The sequence below is a fragment of the Desmodus rotundus genome, chromosome 8 (assembly GCF_022682495.2).
Source record: "Desmodus rotundus isolate HL8 chromosome 8, HLdesRot8A.1, whole genome shotgun sequence".
Lineage (NCBI taxonomy): Eukaryota > Metazoa > Chordata > Mammalia > Chiroptera > Phyllostomidae > Desmodus > Desmodus rotundus.
Genome location: NC_071394.1, coordinates 27316372 through 27339245, shown reverse-complemented (window position 1 = coordinate 27339245; position 22874 = coordinate 27316372). Strand labels below are relative to the sequence as shown.

The 22874-nt window shown below is 40.8% G+C and overlaps 1 protein-coding gene across 4 annotated transcripts in view; it reads left to right on the top strand.

Annotated features, from left to right (window-relative positions):
* The window catches only part of VPS13B (vacuolar protein sorting 13 homolog B), a 669566-nt gene that overhangs the window by 601636 nt on the left and 45056 nt on the right, over positions 1-22874 (top strand). For all 4 annotated transcript variants that reach the window (XM_024572260.3, XM_024572257.3, XM_045181664.2 and 1 more), the window contains 10 exons: positions 10010-10273; positions 10937-11020; positions 11198-11373; positions 11875-12045; positions 12409-12610; positions 13813-14001; positions 16054-16200; positions 19469-19752; positions 21896-22023; positions 22237-22436. In XM_024572260.3, coding sequence (XP_024428028.2) covers positions 10010-10273; positions 10937-11020; positions 11198-11373; positions 11875-12045; positions 12409-12610; positions 13813-14001; positions 16054-16200; positions 19469-19752; positions 21896-22023; positions 22237-22436 — 1845 coding nt within the window. The remainder of the gene's footprint in view (positions 1-10009; positions 10274-10936; positions 11021-11197; positions 11374-11874; positions 12046-12408; positions 12611-13812; positions 14002-16053; positions 16201-19468; positions 19753-21895; positions 22024-22236; positions 22437-22874) is intronic.

The following is a 22874-nucleotide window of genomic DNA, read 5'->3' as shown; positions in this document are numbered from 1 at the left end:
TCAGAACTCTCAGCAAATATCTACCTAATTAATTCAGACTGGTTTTCTGATTCTGCTACTTATGGTCTTCCAAGAATGCCTCATTAACCTTCTCATTCATCAGTGTGCCTGGGAAATGGTCGTTCACCATCTATTTGAATGCTCCAGATAATGAGAGGCTCATTCCCTCACACAGTAGCCCTTCCATTGCTGGTTACTTCCAGATATTATTGAAGGACTTTTCCTAATTTTGAGTCAAAATCAGCACCATTTAGCCAGTTTTTACCATTCCTCAGAACGTGAGGTGGGCAGAACAATCACACGAGAACTCATGGTAAGGACTCCCCTCTATAGGATATAGCCAACATACTGAAAATATCCAAATCAATGACATTATTGGTGAATATGAAAAATGTGTCTTTTACTTCACAGAAAAAAACTAAACAAACTTTTTAGCCAAACCATATGTCTGTTTTACAACAATTAAGAAATCACCTCACACTAAATTAACCATTTAATTGCATTATCAGTCTTGTATTCATTTTGCCCTGGTGATGTGGCTCAGTGGATTCACCAATTTGAGTCCCAGTCAGGGCACGTGCCTGGGTTGCAGGCCAGGTCCCCAGTTGGGGGTGCATGCGAGGCAACCACACATTGATGTTTCTCTCCCTGTCTTTCTCCCTCCCTTCTCCTCTCTCTAAAAAAACGAAATCTTTAAAATATATACATACACACACATACACATACACACATGAGGGAAGCTAGAATGTTTTCCCTTAGTTTCCTTCTGTCTAGTCTGGTGCCTCTCACAGTTGGGAGTGTATCACAGTCCTCTGGACAGCTTGTTAAAGCATAGGTTTCTGGTCCGTACTCCCACCGTTCCAGATTCAGTAGCTCTTGGGTGTGACGTGATCATTTTTGCATTTCTAACAAGTTCTCAGGTGATGCATCTGTCCCAGGGCCACACTTTGACTCCCACAGCTCTGGTCTAAACTTTCCCAGTTCGTTCAGTTCTTTTGCATGTGGTTGCTAGACCATTTACCAGTTAGTGGAATGGCAGGGTTCTTCCGTGAAGAAATGGTTTTCACGGTGTGTGCTGGTGGGTTAAGGTTACAGGCACTTGGCTGTCTGCCCTTGCCAGCTGTGTGATTCAGTAAGTTTTCTAACCTTTGTGAATCACTTCCCTCACCCGTAAGATAGGGATAGTCAGTGTGCCTTCCTCAAGAAGTTAGTGCGAGGATTGAGTGAGTCTGTACAGCGTGCACTCTCGTAACCCGATGAGCTTTCACGACAATTACAATAGTGAAGTGTGCCCAGGCAGGAGGAGCGCCGGTTGGACTTGCTTTATCACATCAGTGCCTCATTCTTTCAGGAATATTGCATACTTTCAAGAAATACTAAATTTCAGGGGTAAATTAATATATATAATGTTCCTGAGCAGAAAAGACACATTACAGTAGTATACCATAAGTCAAAAAAGTTGCTCATGAAAAATACATTTAAAAAATTCTCACAAATATTGCCTATCTTTTTTTTTTAATTATAAAAGATTTCCCAGAACTAGTACTTATTACCTATAAGATCTTAGGCAAATTTCTTTTGTTTTTAATTTCTTTTTTTTATTCTCACCCAAGGACATTTTTTTCATTGCTTTTTAGAGAGAGAGGAAGGGAGAGAGAAAAATATCCACGTGACAGAGAAACACTGATTGGTTGCCTTCCGTATGGGCCTGGCCAGGGGATCAAGCACACGGCCTTTCGGTTATAAGGCAACGCTCCAAACAATGGAGCCACACCAGCCAGGGTGGCAAATTTCTTAATCTTTTCATGGTTTTATTCTTTTTGTGAAAGAAAATACCCAATAAATGTTAGTTCACTCATTATTTTTATGTTAACTATTATAAAATATTTCCGGAAAAACAGAAAACTCTAATGAAGAAAATAAAAATTAACCATAATTCTACCACCCAAAGATAAATACTATTATTACTTTGGTAAAAATGTATTCTTTTTCTTTTTTTCTATGTAGTTTTTTTTAATGTTTATACATATTTTTAAATATATTTTATTGATTATGCCATTTTCCCCCCTTCGCTCCCCTCTGCCCTGCACACCCCTCCCACCCACATTCCCCCACTATAGTTCATGTCCATGGGTCATACATATAAGTTCTTTGGCTTCTACATTTCCTATACTATTCTTAACTTCCCCGTCTATTTTCTACCTACCATTTATGCTACTTATTCTCTGTACCTTTCCCCCCTCTCTCCCCCTCCCACTACCCTATTGATAACCCTCCATGTGATCTCCATTTCTGTGGTTCTGTTCCTGTTCTAGTTGTTTGCTTAGTTTGCTTTTGTTTTTGTTTTAGACGTGGTTGTTAATAACTGTGAGTTTGCTGTCGTTTTTACTGTTCATATTTTTTATCTTCTTTTTCTTAGATAAATCCCTTTAACATTTCATATAATAAGGGCTTGGCGATGATGAACTCATTTAACTTGACCTTATTTGAGAAGCACTTTATCTGCCCTTCCATCCTAAATGAAAGCTTTGTTGGATAGAGCAATCTTGGATGTAGGTGCCTGCCTTTCATAACTTGGAATACTTCTTTCCAGCCCCTTCTTGCCTGTAAGGTCTCTTTTAAGAAATCAGCTGACGATCTTATGGGAACTCCTTTGTAAGTAATTGTCTACTTTTCTCAAGCTGCTTGTAAGATTCTCTCCTTATTTTTAATCTTGGATAATATAATTTTGATGTGCCTTGGTGTGTTTCTCCATGGGCAGCTTCTTTGGGAGACTCTGAGCTTCCTGGACTTCCTGGAAGTCTATTTCCTTTGCCAGATTGGGGAAGTTCTCCTTCATTATTTGTTCAGATAAGTTTTTGATTTTTTGCTCTTCCTCTTCTCCTTCTGGTACCCCTATGATTCGGATGTTGGAATATTTAAAGTTGTCCTGGAGGTTCCTAAGCCTCTCCTCATTTTTTTGAATTCTTGTTTCTTCATTTTTTTTTTCCTGATTGGATGTTTCTTTCTTCCTTCTGGTCCACACCGTTGATTTGAGTTCCAGTTTCCTTCCTGTCACTGTTGGTTCCCTGTACATTTATTTTCCTTTGTTTCTCTTAGCATAGCCTTCATTTTTTAATCTAATTTGAAACCAAATTCAACCAATTCTGTGAGCTTCCTGATTACCAGTGTTTTGAACTGTGCATCTGATAGGTTGGCTATCTCTTCGTTGCTTAGTTGTATTTTTTCTGGAGCTTTAATCTGTTCTTTCATTTGGGCCATTTTTTTTTTTGTCGTGGCACGCCTGTTATGTGAGAGGGCGGAGCCTTAGGTATTCACCAGGGCAGGGTAATGCTGGTTGCTGTGCTGTGACGCTGTACATGGGGGAGGGGCTGAGAGGGAGCAATGGCGCCCGCTCCACTCTCTGCCAGTTTTCAGTCACTCCCTCCACTACCCACAATCAAATTGGGCCCCTCTGGTGCTGATTCCCGAGTGCGTGGGCTTGTGCACGCTCTAGGCCCCTGTGGGTCTCTCCAGCGACCTCTCCTGTGAGCCTGGGAGTGTCTCCCACTGCCGCCCCAACCCCCACAGGTGTTTTCACTCAGAGGTTTGAGGCTTTATTTTCCCGCACTGGAACTCTGGGTTGTGCGGTCTGTCACCCCGTCCACCAGCTGCTGCCTCACTGGCCAGCTGCAGCTTTGCCCACCCCGCTCCACAATCCGCCACCTCGCTGGGTCCACCAGCCGCCGCCTTGTCGTGAGTCCTCTCCGCCCCCGCTGCCCATCTCTGCCCCTCCTACCAGTCTGGATGAATGTTTCTTCTTTAACTCCTTGGTTATCAGACTTCCATACAGTTCAATTTTCTGTCAGTTCTGGTTGGTTTTTGTTTTTAAATTGTCGTTGTCCTTCTTTTTGTTGTGCAAGGAGGCACAGTGTGTCTACGTATGCCTCCATCTTGGCTGGAAGTCCTCTATGTAGATATTTTTAAACAACTTAAGATCTGACTACAATAATTTTTCAGCTTGGTTTTTTTTTCACTTAACATTATATATGCTTATGTTCTCATGTTACCCCAAATTCCTGAAAGTTTCTTTTGAATGGTCGCATAATAATTTACCAGTTTATACCTTGAAACACACTTAGACATTCTCTTGTTGTTGGGTTTTTAGATAATTTTCAATTTGTCACTACAGTAAATCCTTAAGTAAACATCTTTGTGTCTAAACATGTTCAAGTTTCTGAGTCTCTCCCTAACACAGGGTCCAGCAGAAGTAATGCCTGCTTGAGAGTGGTTGGTAGGGTAATAATACGGGTGTAATAATTTACAGTTTTAATTTGACCATTTCTCCTAAAACATCATATGGTGTGCTTGAGCATGATATTGTTATGTTACAGAATTACATGCTTATGATTTTGTAATAAAAGATTTTATAATAAGGGGCATTATTTGTGCCAGATCCTATAAATTTGCTATAAAATTTAATTACCTTAGCAAGAGGTATGAATGTTTTTGTTGTAGTTGATGCATATTCCCAAACTAAAAAGATATATTTTATTCTTTAACCAAAATTCATTGTTTTGTCTCACCAGATTCTTGTTAGGGCTACAGTATTATTTTTTTAATTTTTTTTATTGTTGTTCAATTACAGTCATTCCCATTTACTCCCCATTACTGTCCCCTGCTCAACTCACCCCCCATCTCCCACACTCACTCCTCCCCCCATTATCTTTGTCCCTGGGTCTTTTACATATGTTCCTTGATTTGACCCTTCCCCTTCTGTCCCCTGTTATACCTCTCCCCACTCCTCTCTGGTTACTGTCAGTTTGTTCCTTATTTCCTTGTCTCTGGTTCTAGTTTGCTCGCTTGTTTGTTTTGTTGATTAGGTTCCACTTAAAGGTGAGATCATATGGTATTTGTCTTTTACCACCTGTCATTTCACTTGGCATAATGCTGTCCAGTTCCATCCAGGCTGTCGCAAAGGGTAGGAGCTCCTTCTTTCTTTCTGCTGTATAGTATTCCATTGCATAAGTGTACCACAGTTTTTGATCCACTCATTTAATGATGGGCACTTAGGCTGTTTCCAGGACTTGACTATTGTGAATAACACTGCTATGACCATTGGGGTGCATAGGTTCTTTTGGATTGGTGTTTTAGGATTCTTAGGGAATAATCCCAGCAATGGAATTGCCAGGTCAAAAGGCAGTTCCATTTTTAGTTTTTTGAGGAAATTCCATAGTGTTTTCCACAGTGGCTACACCAGCCTGCATTCCCACCAACAGTGTAGTAGGGTTTCCTTTTCTCCACAACCTCGCCAACACTTGTTTGTTGATTTGTTTGTGATGGCCATTCTCACCCGTGTAAAGTGGTATCTCATTGTGGTTTTAATTTGCATCTCTCTGATGGCTAGTGATGCTGAGCATGTCTCTGGGCCCTCTGTATGTCCTCCTTGGAGAAGTGTCTATTCAGGTCCTTTGCCCATTTTTAATTGGATTATTTGTCTTCCTGGTGTGGAGTTGTGTGAGTTTTACTTTATATATTTTGCAGATCAAACCCTTGTCTGAGGTGTCATTGGCAAATATATTCTCCCATATAGTTGATTCCCTTTTCATTTTGCTGGTGCTTTCTTTAGCCACACAGAAGCCAGGACTACACTAACTTTTTAAATAAAACTAAATATATATTTGTCCCTAAACTTCTGCTGATTTTCTTAGTTTTTCAAACCATTAGCATTTTTTAAAATCTTAATATAAAGAGGAGTTCAAATCAAGACTAACAAAAATAATTTTCATACATTCCAAGTTTAAGGGATTATTTTAATCATTTTTTCTGTTAATGTCAAGTATACATATTTTAAGATATCTTGTGCCAAATCACAATTCAGAATTTTTCCAAATGTTATTTGTACCATTGAATGTTGATAATGATTTTCTGTGGGGACTGCCTCTCACACTTTTGTCTGCTTCTGCCCTATTTATCATAAATGAACCTAAAATTAAAAAAGTAGAATCTAGCCAAACAAGAAGGACAACTGAGAGAGCAATAATGGCAGCATAGCAGCCCTCCCGTTGCATCTGCCTTTTTAAAAGGAAGTGTCGCCGTCCCCCTAAGGAACTGGGGAAGTCCATTTTACAGTCCCACTGTCACGAAGGGCACATACACACTTAATCCATACTTTGAATGTTAGCATTTCTTGTAGTTTAATGAGATTGCGGTCTGTGTTAGGGCGTTTTTAAAATCTTAGCAGAGTAGTGAAAAGCGGAACACAGGAACAGCACTATATTTAACCTAGCATGAAGCAAATGAGTGTGGTTTGTGCTGAACCTGGGTAATATGGAAAGGTTCAGGAGACCACCATGCCAACTTCAGACAGATTGCTGCGTGTAATGACATTGTGAAATACCTTTCTAGTCAATGTTTCGTAGCCTCTCATCCTCTCTCTCTTCCCCCCTTTGTCATTCCCTCCCTCCTTCCCTCTCTTCCTTTACCCCTCTTTCTCTTGCCCCACACACACGCAAGCAAAAATTTATAATATCTTTTTCAACTGGAGTTAATATTTTATTGTCAGGGTAGATTAACATTCAGATTAGTTCTAGTTATAGTATTATATATTAGAGATACAGGATATCTTCAATTAGCCAGGTTAGGAAGATAAGAACCAAGCTTCCAGAAGAGCCTCATGGATTCCTGCTACCCTCCTCCTATCTTGGCTTCTTTCCTTCTACCCAACCTGGGCCTAGGAATTCGCAATAAACCACAGCTGCCTAATTACCAAGCCCCGTTTGGGGAGATGAGTGTATGTAGCTCCCTGATGCACCTTCACCACATTCCTATGCCCCGATGAATGGGAAATTGACTAAAGCTCGCTGGAACAGTGACTGGTTATCTGTGCTCTGCTTTCCTGTACTCCTCTCAGTTCCCCAAGTGAGGGAAAACTTGGGAACTTGGTACGGTATACAACTGCTCAAGCACACGTATTTGCTTCCATTCTTCCCCTCCCTTGATTGAGGAAAGCTTTACCATTCTAAAAGCTTAAATGTACATATGTATGTATGTGTACATATTTGTATCTTTATACATACACTTTTAATCATGGTTAAGATATCATTTTCCAGTGCATCTGGTGCTCTGGAGTTATTCTTTAATATCACTATTCTTCTTGGCACTGATCTAATAAGAGTTCTGAAACCTGCTAAGTAAAATCAGATGTGGAAATCTTCAGTACACATCTTTGTGGCTTTGGGGAAAGAGGGGAATTAGTGTGAAACCTGGAAATGTGTATTAAAGAGAAACCCTGCATTTAAAAAAAATTAAGTAGCTGCCTTCAACTGATAAATTAATCTTGAAATTCTAACCGTAATTTTCCAAATAAAGGCATTGTAAGTGTTGCCACTTTGAGGAAAAGCAGACGCGGCTCTCCCGGAACTCTGCGTGGGAGCGTCACCAAGGAGTGGCCATTTTGGATTTCCCTTCATCTAAGTAGTGTTCCCTCCTGGCCACTTTTAAAGGCTTTCTTTTTATCAAATTTGAAAGCCTATTTAACAGGCTTTATAGTTGAAAATGAAACTATAAAACCCCACCAAGAATGATCTCTATCTTTAAACAAAGTGAGTCCCACATGGTTGCAGAGATTCTGTGGTTTCTGTGACAGAGAGCAAAATTCTCTCCTCAATCTCCTGGGGCCCAAAGGTTCTGAAGCAAGAGCAGCGTGCAGACATGGCCAGGCCTGGGCACGTCCAGAGTGAGAGCAGAGCTCAGTGCTGCCTCGGAGCTTTCAGATGTTTCCTTCAAGTGAGGCGATGCTGTGGCATCATGAGAGTTATCACGAGTGTCCCGGAATCCCTGGCGTATGCTAAAAAAAAATCTTGCTCTCTAATTAAGGACTCATAGTTTAGATGAGTGTTATGTTTGCTATATTGAAAACATTGTTTTTTAAAAATTGTAATGACCAGAGTATCTGGTTTTTACTGATGTATTCCTTCTAAAGAAAACTCAAAGGAATAAATAGTTGAAAAAGTAGATGTTTAAGGAAATGCTATACCTCACTGTTCAAAATATAGTTTAGATAGTGATTCATGTTTGTGTAAATAGTTCATTAAAAATGATGGTTACAAAATATTCTTAATGACAGGAAAATAATCAGGGTGTTTTCAGCTTAAATTTACGAAATAGGCTTTTTCATCTTCATAGCAAGTTAATGAGGTGGACACTTTTATTGTTCCTATTTGACTTTTATTGTCTCACATAACAAGAAGGAAAACACAGGTTCGGGGCTGGTCAGGTAAGCAGCTCAGGGCTGCATCTGCTTCTCTGCCATCCGACTGGGTCCGCCTTCCTGGTTTCAGGATGGCTGCAAAGGGGTATTTGTATCCTCTCATGACATCTTCCACGGCGGAAAAGAGGACGGGCTTTCTCTTCTCAAAGTGTTTCCCTTGTTATCAAGGAGTAAAATCTTTCCCAGAACCTTTTAGCAGCCTTTCCTTTTTACATTATTAGCCAAAACAGAGTCCCATGTTTACCCCTTAAACTAATCACTGGCAAAATGAATTCCAGGCTTAGTTTATAGCAGTGATGATACAGGCTCTGGGGCCATGGGAGGCGTTCACCTTCCCTGAGTATGTGCTGTTTTTGAGACCTAAACCACACCAGGGTTTTTAATAGTGGGGGGGTGGGGGGTGGCACCAGCTATTTGGAACAAAACCAGTGGTGTCTGCCACTTTTATGTCACAATTGGCAGCCTTTATCCTCTTTTTATAGTTTCTGAGTTTTCTTAATTAGTAGGTATTAATTTTATGAGAAGATAGACTGTCAGGGTGATTATCAGCTCAGTCTGTGGGCCAGTCTGGGTGATCCTGGGCAAGGCATTCAACATTTCTGTGCCTCTGTTTTCTCCTTCTTACGATGAGGAGTCAGCAGCACCCATTTTGTAAGGTTGCTGTGAGATGAAAAGAACGACTTTGTGAAAATGCTTTTTATTAGTCAGCGTTCTTCAAAACCAGTAAGGTTCTGATATGTGTGTACAGATACTTGTACACATGTATTACGTGTGCACGTAGAGAAAGAGAGGGAAAGGTACATGCTGAGTGTTCTTCCCCATCTTGGTGAGTATTCATATTACAGCAGGATTTGCTTTCTAAAAGTACTCACTTTATAAAAATAAGTTTTGCGTTGTCTTTTTAGTTTCAACCAATTTAAGAGATATTTCTTAATGCCTACTATGAACTATACTCTTAGCTGGATGAAAAGTTAGATAATCTATGGGTTTAACGGATAAGTACCTGTGTTTTATAAAGATACATGCTTCTACACTATAGGAAAAAGCTGAATAAAATAAAATATAATTAGGCATCTGTGTTAACAGTTGTTTGTATTATCAGTTTGTACAGAGATCTCTTATCGCCTAAGAATACAATAAGCCCTTGGAAATCAGCTCCAGGGAATAGATTGATTACAGTCATCCTCTCAGCGACCAGAGCTGAGGTCTTTTTCTCAATCCCCATCCTTTTTTCCTGCAACACCATCTGGTACCATTGACCACCACCTCTTGGTCAGTCTCTTCCCTTGTGACTTCCACAGCATTAGTCTCCTGGTTCATGACCACACTCCTTCACCCCTTTTTCTTCAGCCCCTTCTCTGGCCTCTCCCCCTGATAGCTGTCCCCTAAGTGTTGGTCAGTTGCTGGGTTTGAGCCGCTACCCTCTTTTCCAAGCTACCTCCTTTCTGTGTCCATTTGCAGGGCTATTGTTTCGTAAGTCTCTTATCTCCAACCTCAGCTTCACTCTCAAGCACAGGGCCAGTATTTCCAGCTGGGCCTGGACCCCGCCTGTGTGTCTGTCCTTCGAATGCTGCAAACTCAACAGAGCCAAATCCCTCTCTCCTTTCAAGCATCTTTTTCTTCTCATACTCTTTAAATAAGCTAACGACTTCATTTTCTTTTCGTTAAAAGGAACACAAGTTACTCTGTCTGAACAATTACCTATTTCCAGTTCATGAAATCTGAATTGATGAGGCCTTATTATTTATTGTCTTTTAGATTATCATCTGTGGGAGACAGATCATCTGTAGTTACTTGTCTCAAAGCATAGAACTGAAAGTCGTTCAGCACTACGTTGGTCAAGATGGACAAGCTGTGGTTCGGGAGCATTTTGACTGCCTCACCGCCAAGCGGAAATTGCCTTCGTACATACTAGAAAACAGTGAACTGACGGAACTGTGTGTGAAGGCCAAAGGAGATGAAGACTGGTCAAGAGACGTGAGCCTGGAATCCAAGGCCCCTGAGTACAGCATTGTCATTCAGGTATGCGAAGTAGCGCAGTCGAGACTAGAGTAGCTTTAAAATTAAACATTTCTCAATATGCTCTTTATTTAATACACTTTCTATTAAAAGGGGATATATTTAAAAGGAGGGAGATCTGAAATAATACAGAGAGGCTCTGAATATTACATCCCAACTGCTTCCTTCCCATCCCATGACAGCACATTTGTATCTGGTCCAATAGGCCTTGTAGCCAAGATGCTGCCTCTCCATATTGAGGCGAGTTATATCTTGGAAAAGACTGATACACAGAGCTTGGGAGGGGGGGGGCACAGGGTGTCCTCCCCCCTTAATAATCTTCATGTCGATCTGTTACTTTTTTACCTCTTCCTCTCCCTCCACCGTCATCACTTTCATTCCCATAAAGGACAAATCATCTCTTTCATTCTCCCACTCAGTCTCATATCAGTCTCTCCTCATAGATAGAAGTCCCTTCGTCTTTATGGAAAGAGTTGGCCCCATTAACTCACTGCACGTTCACTTTATGCCATAATGAAGTCTGTTTTTGCTTAGTTTTCTTTTTTTGTGGCTTTTTTTCTATAACTTCAGACTTTTTAATCCTCCAAACCAACATTATATCTGCGCCTTATGTTGATTAATTAGTAAACTCCAGTTTAATGGAACCCTTTCCTATCTCATGCGCAGGTGCCATCTTCAAATAGTTCCATTATTTATGTCTGGTGCACAGTTTTGACTTTGGAACCCAACTCTCAAGTGCAACAACGAATGGTGAGTGCTTTCCCATCCTAAAATATGGTATATGACTCTGACCTTTCCTGTGCTGAAATAAATTAAGGTCAGAGTGACCCAGGGAAGAGATTTATTGCAAGTTTGTTTCAGCATCAAACAGCTGGAATACTGCAGCAGAGCAAATATGAAAGTTCTTCTGCCCTTTTATTTTTACAGATTGTATTCAGCCCTCTTTTTATCATGAGGAGTCATCTTCCAGACCCCATTATCATACATTTGGAGAAAAGGAGTCTGGGATTGAGCGAAGCACAAGTTATTCCAGGAAAAGGGCAGGAAAAACCACTGCAAAACATAGAACCTGACCTTGTACATCACCTAACATTTCAAGCAAGGTACTGGAAAAGTCCTTATATTTTCCTAAGAGAAATTACGTAGAAAATTAACCTGGTACTATTGATGGGGGAGAGGGAGGATACAGTTTTTTGTATGATTTCTTATCTTACGAGAATGTTATTTTTTAATTATCCTACCTAGTATTCTCTTATTCTCTTCTATTATTTTAAATAAAATTCAGCTTCTTTCACTAAGCTTAGAAATAAATGAGGGATCATCAGAAAATTTAATTGGCACATAATTTCTCTCTTGGAAGAAGAGATGAATAGAAGTCTCACTCAAGCACAGTTGGGGTAGGGGGACAGAAGAGGAGAAGCCAGTGCCCAGATCATCCAAACACTGTGTCATCAGTCCCTAAACCACCAGAAATTGACTCCGTCTCACAATGAAGTATTGGACTACCATACGTTTGTGGTTAGAGTTGTTTTTGTTTGTTTTTTCAGTAAATTGTAGACCACCTTAGAAATCCGATATTTTCATTTTTTCTTTCCATTTCTTAGAGAAGAAGATGACCCTTCACATTGCGCTGTGCCCATCTCAACATCCCTCATTAAGCAAATAGCCACTAAAATATACCCTGGAGGTTCAGTTAGCCAGATCCTTGATGAATTCTACGGGCCAGGAAAGTCCCTTCAACCCATGTGGCCCTATAATAAAAAGGATTCTGACAGGTAATGTTCCCCAGCTATCTTTTTCAATAACATTTTCCAATATTAGTAAATAACCATTCACAAAAATGTTAGATACCAAAAAAGACTGTTGTTTTTTTTAAAAAGAGAGAGAGATTTGCATGTATCTGTCAGATTCTGCCCTTTTATCATCCAGTAGATGTATTTTGTAGATTGCTTTGCTCATCATCTGGAATGTAATTGCATGAAAAGTTTCTTCTCCTGGATGCAAATTCAACATTGGATGATTGTGGTGTGAAGAGGTGTCATACAGGAGCGCTGTGTGTCTGGAATCCTTAAATATACTTCATGAATACTGAAGTCATTGTATTTCACTGAGTCTCTTGGATGTGGTATTTGGAACAGGAATGAACAGCTGAGTCAGTGGGATAGCCCAATGCGAGTGAAGCTGTCAGTCTGGAAGCCATATGTTAGAACCTTGTTGATAGAACTTCTACCCTGGGCCCTGCTTATCAATCAGTCCAAGTGGGACCTTTGGCTATTTGAAGGAGAGAAGATTGTTCTACAGGTTCCTGCTGGCAAAATTATTATCCCTCCTAATTTCCAGGTACTATAACTTCTTTTAACTAATATGAATTCTTTTGTTTCAACAGCCAGCTTTTATTCTGAGGTTGCATTTATATTCATAACAGAATGAATCAGTTGTGGGAAACTGTCCTTGAAGTTGCATATGTAAGGGGTATGGAATGTCTTTGATATTCAAAGACATTTCAGATGATTGAAGTTGTCTTTTTGCCCATCGGCAGTATTCATGTTTGAGTTATCATTAAATTTGATAACTTGTACTAGTTACATTCTCATTTCCATTGTATACAGCATCTTTGACAAGCATTAGAATTGGCCTACTCCAGATATATTAAGGACATAGAGCCATATTCTGTGCTAACCTACCCCCTAGATATTTTTGTGGTTCTTACGGAGCTCTGCAAGATGGGTAAGAACTGAGGATTTCTGAGCCATTTTTGTCAGGTCTCTTTTTTTTTTAATAAGTGGATTTGAATGTCCGTAGTCACGATGCCCGCGCAGTGTTGACAGTGACAACGTGGCATTGTGACTGACATGGGGGAAGCCCTAGTCACGGAACAAAGTCTCACAGGACGAGTTTATTTTCCATCACAAGAGAATTTTCTTGATAAGGCTAGCTCATTTTAAAAAGGCACATAAATCTATTTTTTAAAAAAGAGTACAAGGAACTCCTAAGTGAAATCTTTTTCCTGATAGAGAACTTGAGAGTTCTTTTCTTTTGGGGGGGTGGGACTTCAGTTCATAAACATCTTTATTCAATTGCATTTTAAAAATAATCAAATCATGTTATTTTATGGAATTGGAATGTTGACCTACATGGACCTAAAGTTGCATATTATTCTTTTGTCATATGCAATGAAACCTTTGGTTTTTTAAGCCTTTGGTATTTATAGGGTAGTTACAATTTGGGTTTGGTTTTTTCCCCTTCTTCCATAAATATGAATTCCATCATGAATCAAAGAAAGCAGAGCTAAAATAAAATGTATGTTGCCATGAAAGAAAGAAAGAAAGAAAGAAAGAAAGAAAGAAAGAAAGAAAGAAAGAAAGAAAGAAAGAAAGAAAGAAAGGAAGAAAGAAAGAAGTTTTTAAAAATCCAGAAGAAAACCTTACAGGATTTGTTTGCTGAAATAGATCTATTATGTAATATTTAAAAATTCCTGTGAATTGAGGTAAAAATATCAAAGTTAAGAAAAATACTTGATAATTGAGGCATTGTTTTTCCAGGAAGCCTTTCAAATTGGAATATACTGGGCAAATACCAACACTGTGCACAAGTCAGCAGCAGTTAAACTGGTTCATAACCTGACGTCTCCGAAGTGGAAGGACGGAGGCAATGGCGAGGTCGTGTCGCTGGATGAAGAAGGGTTTGTTGACACTGAAATAAGACTTGGTGCTTTCCCAGGACATCAGAAGGTGAGATCAAAGTCTGCGTGGCTCGGGGGAAGTGACGTGCCACCCCCTCAACCTGTTTAAAACAAACTCACCCTTTTCTTTTCAAATCCCTTTTTGGCATTACTTGTCCTAGACAATTTATAATAGTGAAACCCATGATTTCTTAGACCTCTCTGTTTTTTACCCTGTACCAGTGATAAAAGCTGTGTCACATAATTTATCCAGTAACTGCTCTCGTTCAGAACACTCAGCAGCCACTTGATTTATCGTATATGGGGGGTTGGGGGGAAAATGAACTTATTCACAAATATCCACAAAGTGTACTTGGCCTCATTCTTTCAGAGGAGGAAGTGGAGTCGCTAGCATTCCGAGCTCCAAGTGAAAGGACACGGCCCCTGCTGCACAGGCTGTATTCCTGAGCAGAACGACAGGGATCCAGTCTGGTTTTCCCACGGCACCAGTGTTACAAGAGGGCGTTGCATCCTTGGACAGGGGACTGGCACCCGTGTTTTTAAAGATATGAACACAAAAAACAGACTTAATTGGTCATTAATTAAATACGAATGTGTGCTTTTCAGCATAAATCTTCCCTAAGTCTATGAAAACCAATTAAGCTGAATGATACGGTAACAACACCATCATATTGTACCATTTAGAGGTCTCATGCTGTCCTTAATAATATCTTCATTATTTTAACGGACCCAAATCAGAAAAAGAAGGGATACTTCATCAGAGTAGTATAAGTCAGAATGACCTTTCTGTGGGGAAAAGTTAGATTTTGGCAGGCTGCTTTGAAGAGCCTCTTGGGAAAAGTTAGGGTCACTTGGTGACTTTTTAAAAAATAAATTTCTCTGATACAAAGAGGTTGGTTTCTTTTCAATAGTCAAGGCTGGTATCTATTTCCTCAGAGTTGTCTGGGCAACACATGTTTATGCTCTGCCGGCCAAAACACTGTAACATGGGTACGAATGGCAAAGAGCTGTAAGCGTGAATCACCCAAAGTTGAATAGTTGTAAGTTGAGAACTACCATCAAAACCTGGAAAAAATGTTATGATACACAATCAAACACCCAGTATCTCCAGCACCTCACAACATAGCTATAGTAAGTGCTGAATACATGTTTGTGAGTAAATGAATGGACTATTGGAAAATATATTATTTTACATATAAACAGTTTTGACCTTTGCACCCAGTGAAGTGATCTCAAAGACAACACCCCAGTCACAGGTCCTGGACCACACTTTGGGAACTGCTGTTCTGATAATACCACTTAAAGATACCCACTAGATGGGTATGCAAATAATATCTTCCCTGAGCATCATCCCTCATAAACATGGTAAGGTAATACGATGACATATGTAGTGATGAGAGCAGCACCATGGAACCAGACTGCATGGTTTCCAAACCCAACTAGACCTTCTTTATATTTGTGAACTTGGGCAAGCTACTTAACCTCTTTGTGCCCCATTTCCTTCTTCTGGAAAATGGAGATAAAAGTAGCTGCCCCACGTGGGTGTTGTGAAGACTCTGTGAGTTATAAGCATAAAGTACATAAAACAGGTGGACCACAAGAAGGCCATAGGTGAGGGTCAATCATGATTTCTTCATCATCATCAGCAGCAGCAGCAGCAGCATTATTAAAGTTCTCGGAATTCCCTGTAGTCCATACGAGGCAGTCAGGGAGACCATCGTGTGCATGAGGAAGAGGAGGAGAAATGTTTATTTGAATTCTTCATGTCGAAAAAGATGAGTGGCATCTTTTTCTATATAAGTGCTTTATAAATAAATATTTTGTGAGGGAATTGGTTAAATAACTTGAAAACAAGTCTCTAGGTCACTACACGGTTGCGAAAGTAACTAAGTGGTTTGCTGAGGTACCCAGTTGCAGAGTAAACAGGGGCCAGGGCATTTTTGAAACTGAAAGGGGGCTGCATTAAATACTCTGGGACCAAAGGTAAAATCGGCACTGTGCTGGGAAAGCAACAGATAGAATGGCCTTTTACAAGTAATCAAGAGGTTTTTATACACCTTATGTGATTTCCAAATTTGCTCTTTCCGCAATTGTCTTGCAGTTGTGTGAGTTCTGCATTTCCTCCACGGTGCAGCAGGGGATACAGATCATTCAGATTGAAGACAAGACTGCAATAGTCAATAATACACCGTATCAGATATTTTATAAACCGCAGTTATCGGCCTCCAAGCCCCATTCTGGAAAGGAGGTGAGTAATTCATAACGAGATTAGTTTGTCTTAAGTTTCAATAAATTATAATAAATAGATTCAACCTTTTTTAACCTAGAATATATAAAAAGCTAATGATGAAGATGGGTAAAGAGAAATGCATGTATTTTTTACTTTAATTAAAACCAAGGATGTCATGGTCAGTGCTTCCAAGGTAGCTCACAAGCAAAAACATCCCGACACACAGCCAGATTAGCGCTGCCTGCACCCCATCTGCCCAAGGCCACAGCGCACTCTTCTTGCACGTGCACTAAGCCAGAGCCCCAGCGGCAGGGAAGAGCTCCTGGCGAAGGGCTCCCAAGTCTCAAATGAAAGAACATCTGCCTTGCAGGCCGCTGTGCCTGGAGGAGCCGTGTGAGCAAAAGGCTGGGCCCCAACTGAGCCACGGATCTGGGAGCACTGAGCTCTGTGTCCACTAGGAGAGTAAATGTGAAAATGTACCAGCTCATTTATGTTAACTTCTCCATGGCAGAATATGCCAAAAATAAATCCAAGAAGGATTTTTTGATTCGGTTCTTTATACAATTAAAATGAAGTTACATTTAGGGAGAAGGGGGATATTTTAAAAGCACTTAAAAACAGTATTCTAAGTGTTATGCTATTGAAACTAGCATACCACTTTATCTTTGTCTACATTTACCATTATCCCTTACTTTCAGCTCCTAAAATTACGTCGGAACGATAAAATAGGATCAAAGTGTCATTCTTCTAAGTTTACAGTGCATTGCAGTATTTACAAAAATGTGAGAAGAATACATTTTAATCGTGGTTCATTCAAATGTTCAAATGCAGATGTGACCAGAAGTATCCAGGTGGGACACAGAGGTCAACAATGTTTGCATTGTAGGAAGGGCTTTGACCAGAGAATCAGCCTGTGTTCTGATAATTTCTGCCTCTCCCAACGGGTGCTTCCTGAAACCCTAGGTCAGGGCTTTCCACACTGATATTTCCTCATCTGAAAATGGCCATAATTTAGTGCTCCTTGTGGGGCTTTGTGAAGATTAAATGAGATAATATTCATAAAAAGGCTAGGCATTCAGGAAATGAGAGCACAGCAGGCTGCAGCAGCCATACCAGCATCACAGTGAACTCCTCCATTGCCTGGGCCTCCTGGAGAGACAGGGGCAGGCCCACCCTCTTCCCTGCAGCTAAGGAGTGTCCCTTTTTCAATTCCTGACCCAGCTTCAGGGACATAAAGAAATTTTTCAAGACATAATAATCCCTAGCCTCTCAGGGAGATTGTGTGGCAGAGTGGGGAAAACACCAACAGGAAGCAGGAAGCCTGGCCTCTGGCGGGGCTTTGCCTCTCACTGGTTTTGTTATCAGTGGAAAACGAGTTCTTGCAGTATCACGAGGAAAAGAATTTCCTGAGACCTGCACGGGAAGATGGGGCTCCATGGTAAACTTTACCGATGATGTAAAATGAAGGGGCTCCCCCTCCTAACTTCCCAAAGTCCCATCTCCATCTGTCCTGCCATGGGAAAGGTCCAATCTTGTCTTCAGCAAGGCCAAAGCAAAAACCATTGTCCAGAGTTTCTGCTCCATACTAGACTCTAGTCCAGTCCAGCATCCGGCCAGCTTAGCGTGTGTTTCCAGCTGCAGCCCATTGCTGTGCTGTGGGATTCAGGCTCCCTCCTGGAGTCTGCATCTGGGATCCACACAGCTATGCACCGTGCAGGGCCACATGGCTATGGGAGTGCGGTTCACGTGTGTGTGTGTGTGTGTGTGTGTGTGTGTGTGTGAGAGAGAGAGAGACAGAGAGAGACAGAGAGAGAAGGAGACTGCTTCCTTGTTCCCCTGGGATTATGTTAATTTGGGTTTAGGTTGGACCAGGTGTTTTTTCAAAATGACCAATTTCCCAGGCTTTCTCTGGCTTCGGATGGGTCCACACTCCCTAGTTAGATTAACAGGCCTCTGTGGTCCAGCACCTCGCCCCACACCTCCCAACAGTCCAGAGGTGGGAAGCGAGGAGTGTCAATTCTTCTGGCGGAGCTCAGTGCTGTGATCCCCTAGAGTGTGAAAAGCTATAACTCCTGGTGAAGCCAACAGGTTTATGCTCCTCAGTTTGTTAAGCTCAATGTCTAGTTCCCTTTGCTCCCCTTTTCTTATTATAATCAGCTAAATTCCAATGGTAACAGTTTTGTTCTGTTATTTTGGACAAGTCATCGGCTCTCCAGAAAGCTGCTGTCTTCACTGTGAAAAAGGAGGATCAAATAAATTCTCTCAAAATCCTTTTTTTTTTAAATTTTTACTCTGGAATGTAAAGCTCTTTAATTACAGTTGACATGCAATATTGTATTAGTTTCAGGTGTATAACATGGAGTTGACATTTATATACCTTACAAAGTGATCACCATGAGAAGTCTAGTAACCATCCGTCACATACAAAGTTGTTGCGATGCTATTGGCTATATTCCCTATGCTGTACCTCACATCCCCATGACTTATTTACGTGATAAATTTGTGCCTCTTAATACTCTTCACCTTTTTGCCCATTCCCCCATCACCCAGCACTCTAGCAACTATCAGTTTGTACTTCACACCTAGGAGTCCGATGCTTTGGTTTTCTTTGTTCACTTCTTTAGTTTTTTTACCCTGATGCACTGTTGGTGGGATTGTAAATTGGTGCAGCCACTATGGAATACAGTATGGGGGTTTCTCAAAAAATTAAAAATAGAACTCTCAATGTCCTTTTTAAGTTTAAAATTCTGAAACTCTCAAATGAGCCAGAAACCATGTGAAATTCCAACTGAGGGTTGAGATCAGAGTTCCCTCCTCCCTCAGGGTGAGCCTTCCCCAAAATTTGTGTTCTGAGCTCCCAGTTCACTGTTCTGTATCTTATTCACATCCCTTTGTTCCATGTCGCCCAGCCCCCAGGGTGCCACGCTCTTCCAGTTCACCCATACCTGTCCAAGAAAACTCCCTCCCAACACGTGGCAGTTCTCCCCCTATGGCATCTGGATTTTTGCAACATTTGGGACACGCTGAGAACTTTGCATCACCTTTTAAATCACCCCAGCTCCATCATGTTTCTGCCTAGAAAAGCGGCTCCTACTCCCACGGCTTGTAATTGTCTCACTAGGGCTTTGTCGTGGGAACAGGATTTTCAATATTCCTGTGTCCCCCACCTGGCCCCCTCCTGAGAATACATGGTTATGGTTTCTTAGAAGCTGTGCTTGGAAAAGCTTCACTTTTCTGTATTATTGCAGTAAATGTGCTCTGTCTGCATTGTCTTTCCTTTTTTCAGTATTTTCATGTTCCAGACAGTGCTACTTTCAGCATTTGCCCAGGTGGCGAGCAGCCTGCCGTGAACTCCAGCTCCCTTCCTTGCTGGGACTTAATGCCTGACGTCAGTCCGTTGGCGCTGGATGCACCTCTGCTTCAGAAGCAGATCTCGCTGGCCTTTTCTCCTGCCACGGGTGCCGACCACTCACAGAGCTGGAGCCTGCCAGCTGTCGTTCGACAGGAGTTTCCCAGACAGAGTGTGGCGGTGCCCCTGGGCAGCCATAGGGAAAATGGATTCTGCACCAGGTACTGTGCATATGTGTGAACGCCTTGCTTTGCTTGTCACTATAGCTGTTCTCTGTGGCGCCAAGAGACAGGAGAATAATTGCAGTGCCCACCGTATGTAAACTAAGTTTTCCTTTTATTCATAATGGCGTCTAGACATTGTGTACAACTGGGCAAATGTTATGGTCACGTGGATTTTTCCCCGATGCAGCTTCTTCTGGGGGAAGAAGATGGTGTAACAGCAATACATTGTCATGAAAAGATCACCTTCTTTTATGACTTCTTGGCCTCTGTCAAATGATAAGAAATAAGGTTAAAATATGAGAGAGTGAAGTTGGAAAACCTTTTTATTTTCCCATATTTTATTTCAAAATGGAACTTTTCTCAAAAAGTCATTAAGAGAGATAACTTAGATAAGCACAAGTTACAGAAGACTCTGTTCTGTGGTTGTTCCTGCACGCAAGTTACCCATTACGCAAGTAACAACCACAGAATCGAGCCAGGGGCGTGTAATGGTCTGTTCATACTGGACTTTTATTTTGTGGTGGTTTTGCCTGCAATATGTCCTTCTGTAGCTGTCAGGAATAACTTATTTATGCTATATGTAAAAAGTACAAAAGAAAACATTTTGTGACCTTATGAGAGGTACCTTATTCTTGGGATTATGAATTTATAGACTTTATTTGAGATTTTAGCCATCCTAACTTTGTGAGGTGTACAGATTTCTAGTAGTAATATTTTAAAAGATAACTTTCCAGTGCACATTAGTAAGGCCCTTTCCCTACACACATCCCTTCTCCTTTCCCAACATTCACAAACATCCCTGGTATTATGAGCACTTGCATCCCTTACTGGAGAGGAGTGGTTACCCTTATATTCCGATTGGAGAAGTTAAGAAGTGGTGAGTTTAAGGAAGCATTTTTCATGGTGATGTGAACCTATGTCTAGAAAACAAATCTTATTTTTAAATGTGAAGACAAAATTATAAGTTTTTATCTGAAGCTGTTTAAAATTCTAAGAATCATAAGACATAATTTTATTAAAATAACTTAATTTCATTCTTAAATATTAAGTAAGATGTTAGATTAAAAATCCCATATGTTAGTTCCGGCCTCCCACTTTCTTGGCGACCAAAAAGAAAATTCCCGAGATTGGCTTTCCCAGCCCTTTCAAAATTAGTCTGGGAAAAGAACTCTGGTGTTAGTCCAAGGTCTGTACTCTGAAAGTGAATTTACTTCCTGCTGCCCCAACTCCTCCTCTCTCTCCCCTCCTCCGTCCAACAGGCCACATTTGAATGTTTTGTTCCTGGGATTTCCCCAAATGCTAATGGGTATTGTCTTTGGTGTTTCAGGCAAACAGTCTTTGGGAAGGGGCCTGACGCTGGTGAACAAGACAGTAGCAAATGGGAAATCACACATTTGGCAAATATCTGATTTCTCTGATTGATTCTAGCAATCAGTCCATGTAATTTAAACATCAGAGAGAATTTTTCCTGCTTTGATATGAAATGTTGTTTGGTAGTTTATGGGTCTGAATTCGAAAACTTCTGTCACTCCATTGTGGAGGGCAGCCCGTGCCCGCAGAGCAGTTCTTTTAATGCCAAATAACTCAGCTCCATTCTTGGTAGACAAATGGTGCTCCTGTAAAGTATGATGACTGCGAAAACTAACAACAAACATTACAAGCCTACCTACCTTTAGGGGGAAAAAAAGAGCAAGTACCCAAATTCTCTCGGAGTCCCGCTGAAAGCACAACAGCTCCTCCGTGGCCAAATTTCCCAGGCGCGTTTGAGCGAAGGTTGCCCTGTCCCACAAGCTTAAGGCACAAATGGGCCGGGGGTGCAGCACAAGGTTACCAGGTTGCTCTCCGAGTGGTAGAGCTTACAGAGCTTCTTTTATTAATTTTTCGCATTAAAAAAAAGTCCCTAAAAAAAAGTTTTGTGATAACTGTATGTTACTGTTTTCAGGGAAAAACAGTACATCTGTAGTATGTGGCAATTAATATAGAAGAAGATGGCCTTCTTTTTCTAGAAACTATTTCCTCTGGTTTATAAAAGGGAAGGTATTACAGAGCTCTGAATGTTGCAAGTCTAAATAAACGTGCATCAGTAGAGAAAGCGTTTCTTTCTAAACCATTTCTGTCATTTGGGTTGCTTCTGTTCCAGGGCTGTGGCACTGACGTACCAGGAGCACCTGGGAGTGACTTATTTAACCCTCTCCGAAGACCCTAGTCCTCGAATAATTTTCCACAACAGATGTACAGTACCAGTACTTATTAAGGAAAATATTAAAGGTATATTTTATAACATTGAATCTAAATAATAACAAAGCCTGCATTTTTTCTGGATATTTTTACTTAGTAGTTTGTTACCTGTGATCCTGTGAGGAATGTTTAAATAAAAGTGTTATTAATTTCTCGAAAAGTTTTCCTTGCCCCACTATGTTTAACATCCCTAAGTCTGTCTTCAAGGCCTTAAGACTACATATGCCTTATTCTTTTTTTTAGATATTCCCAAGTTTGAGGTTTATTGCCGAAAAGTTCCTGCTGAGTGTTCAATCCACCATGAGCTTTATCACCAGATTTCCAGTTACCCAGACTGCAAGCCCAAAGACCTGCTTCCCAGCCTCCTCCTGAGAGCAGAGTTCCTGGATGAAGCGACGACCGAATGGAGTGACGCCGTGGACATCAACAGTCCCGGGACCCAGGTCAGTGAGCCACACGTGTTACCCCAGTGCCCAAAGGTTTCATTGGTTGTCTATTTTTAAGCATAGTTTTCTAAATCCTGGACTTCCCATCTCTGTGTGAGGGTCTGTGTGTATTCATTTTTGATTCTCAAATACAAGTATATATCTCTAAAGTATACTCTATACCCGTTTACCAGAGAGGAGCACTTGGTAACAGCAAACCCACCTTGGATCTACTACAAGGTCAAAACGAAATAAAATTGTTGGACTTTTCTACATAGAAGGTAGTCCAGCTGGCCAGATTTTAAGACAATTATAATGCCAACCCTAGTTTAATTCCCTCTTTTGAAACTTTACTAATTTTAAAGTATACATTTTGTCCTAGTAATACATAAAACTTTGCAAGTATAAGTGCAGTTTTAAAATCCTGCACAGATAAAATGTCTTGATTTGTCTCTG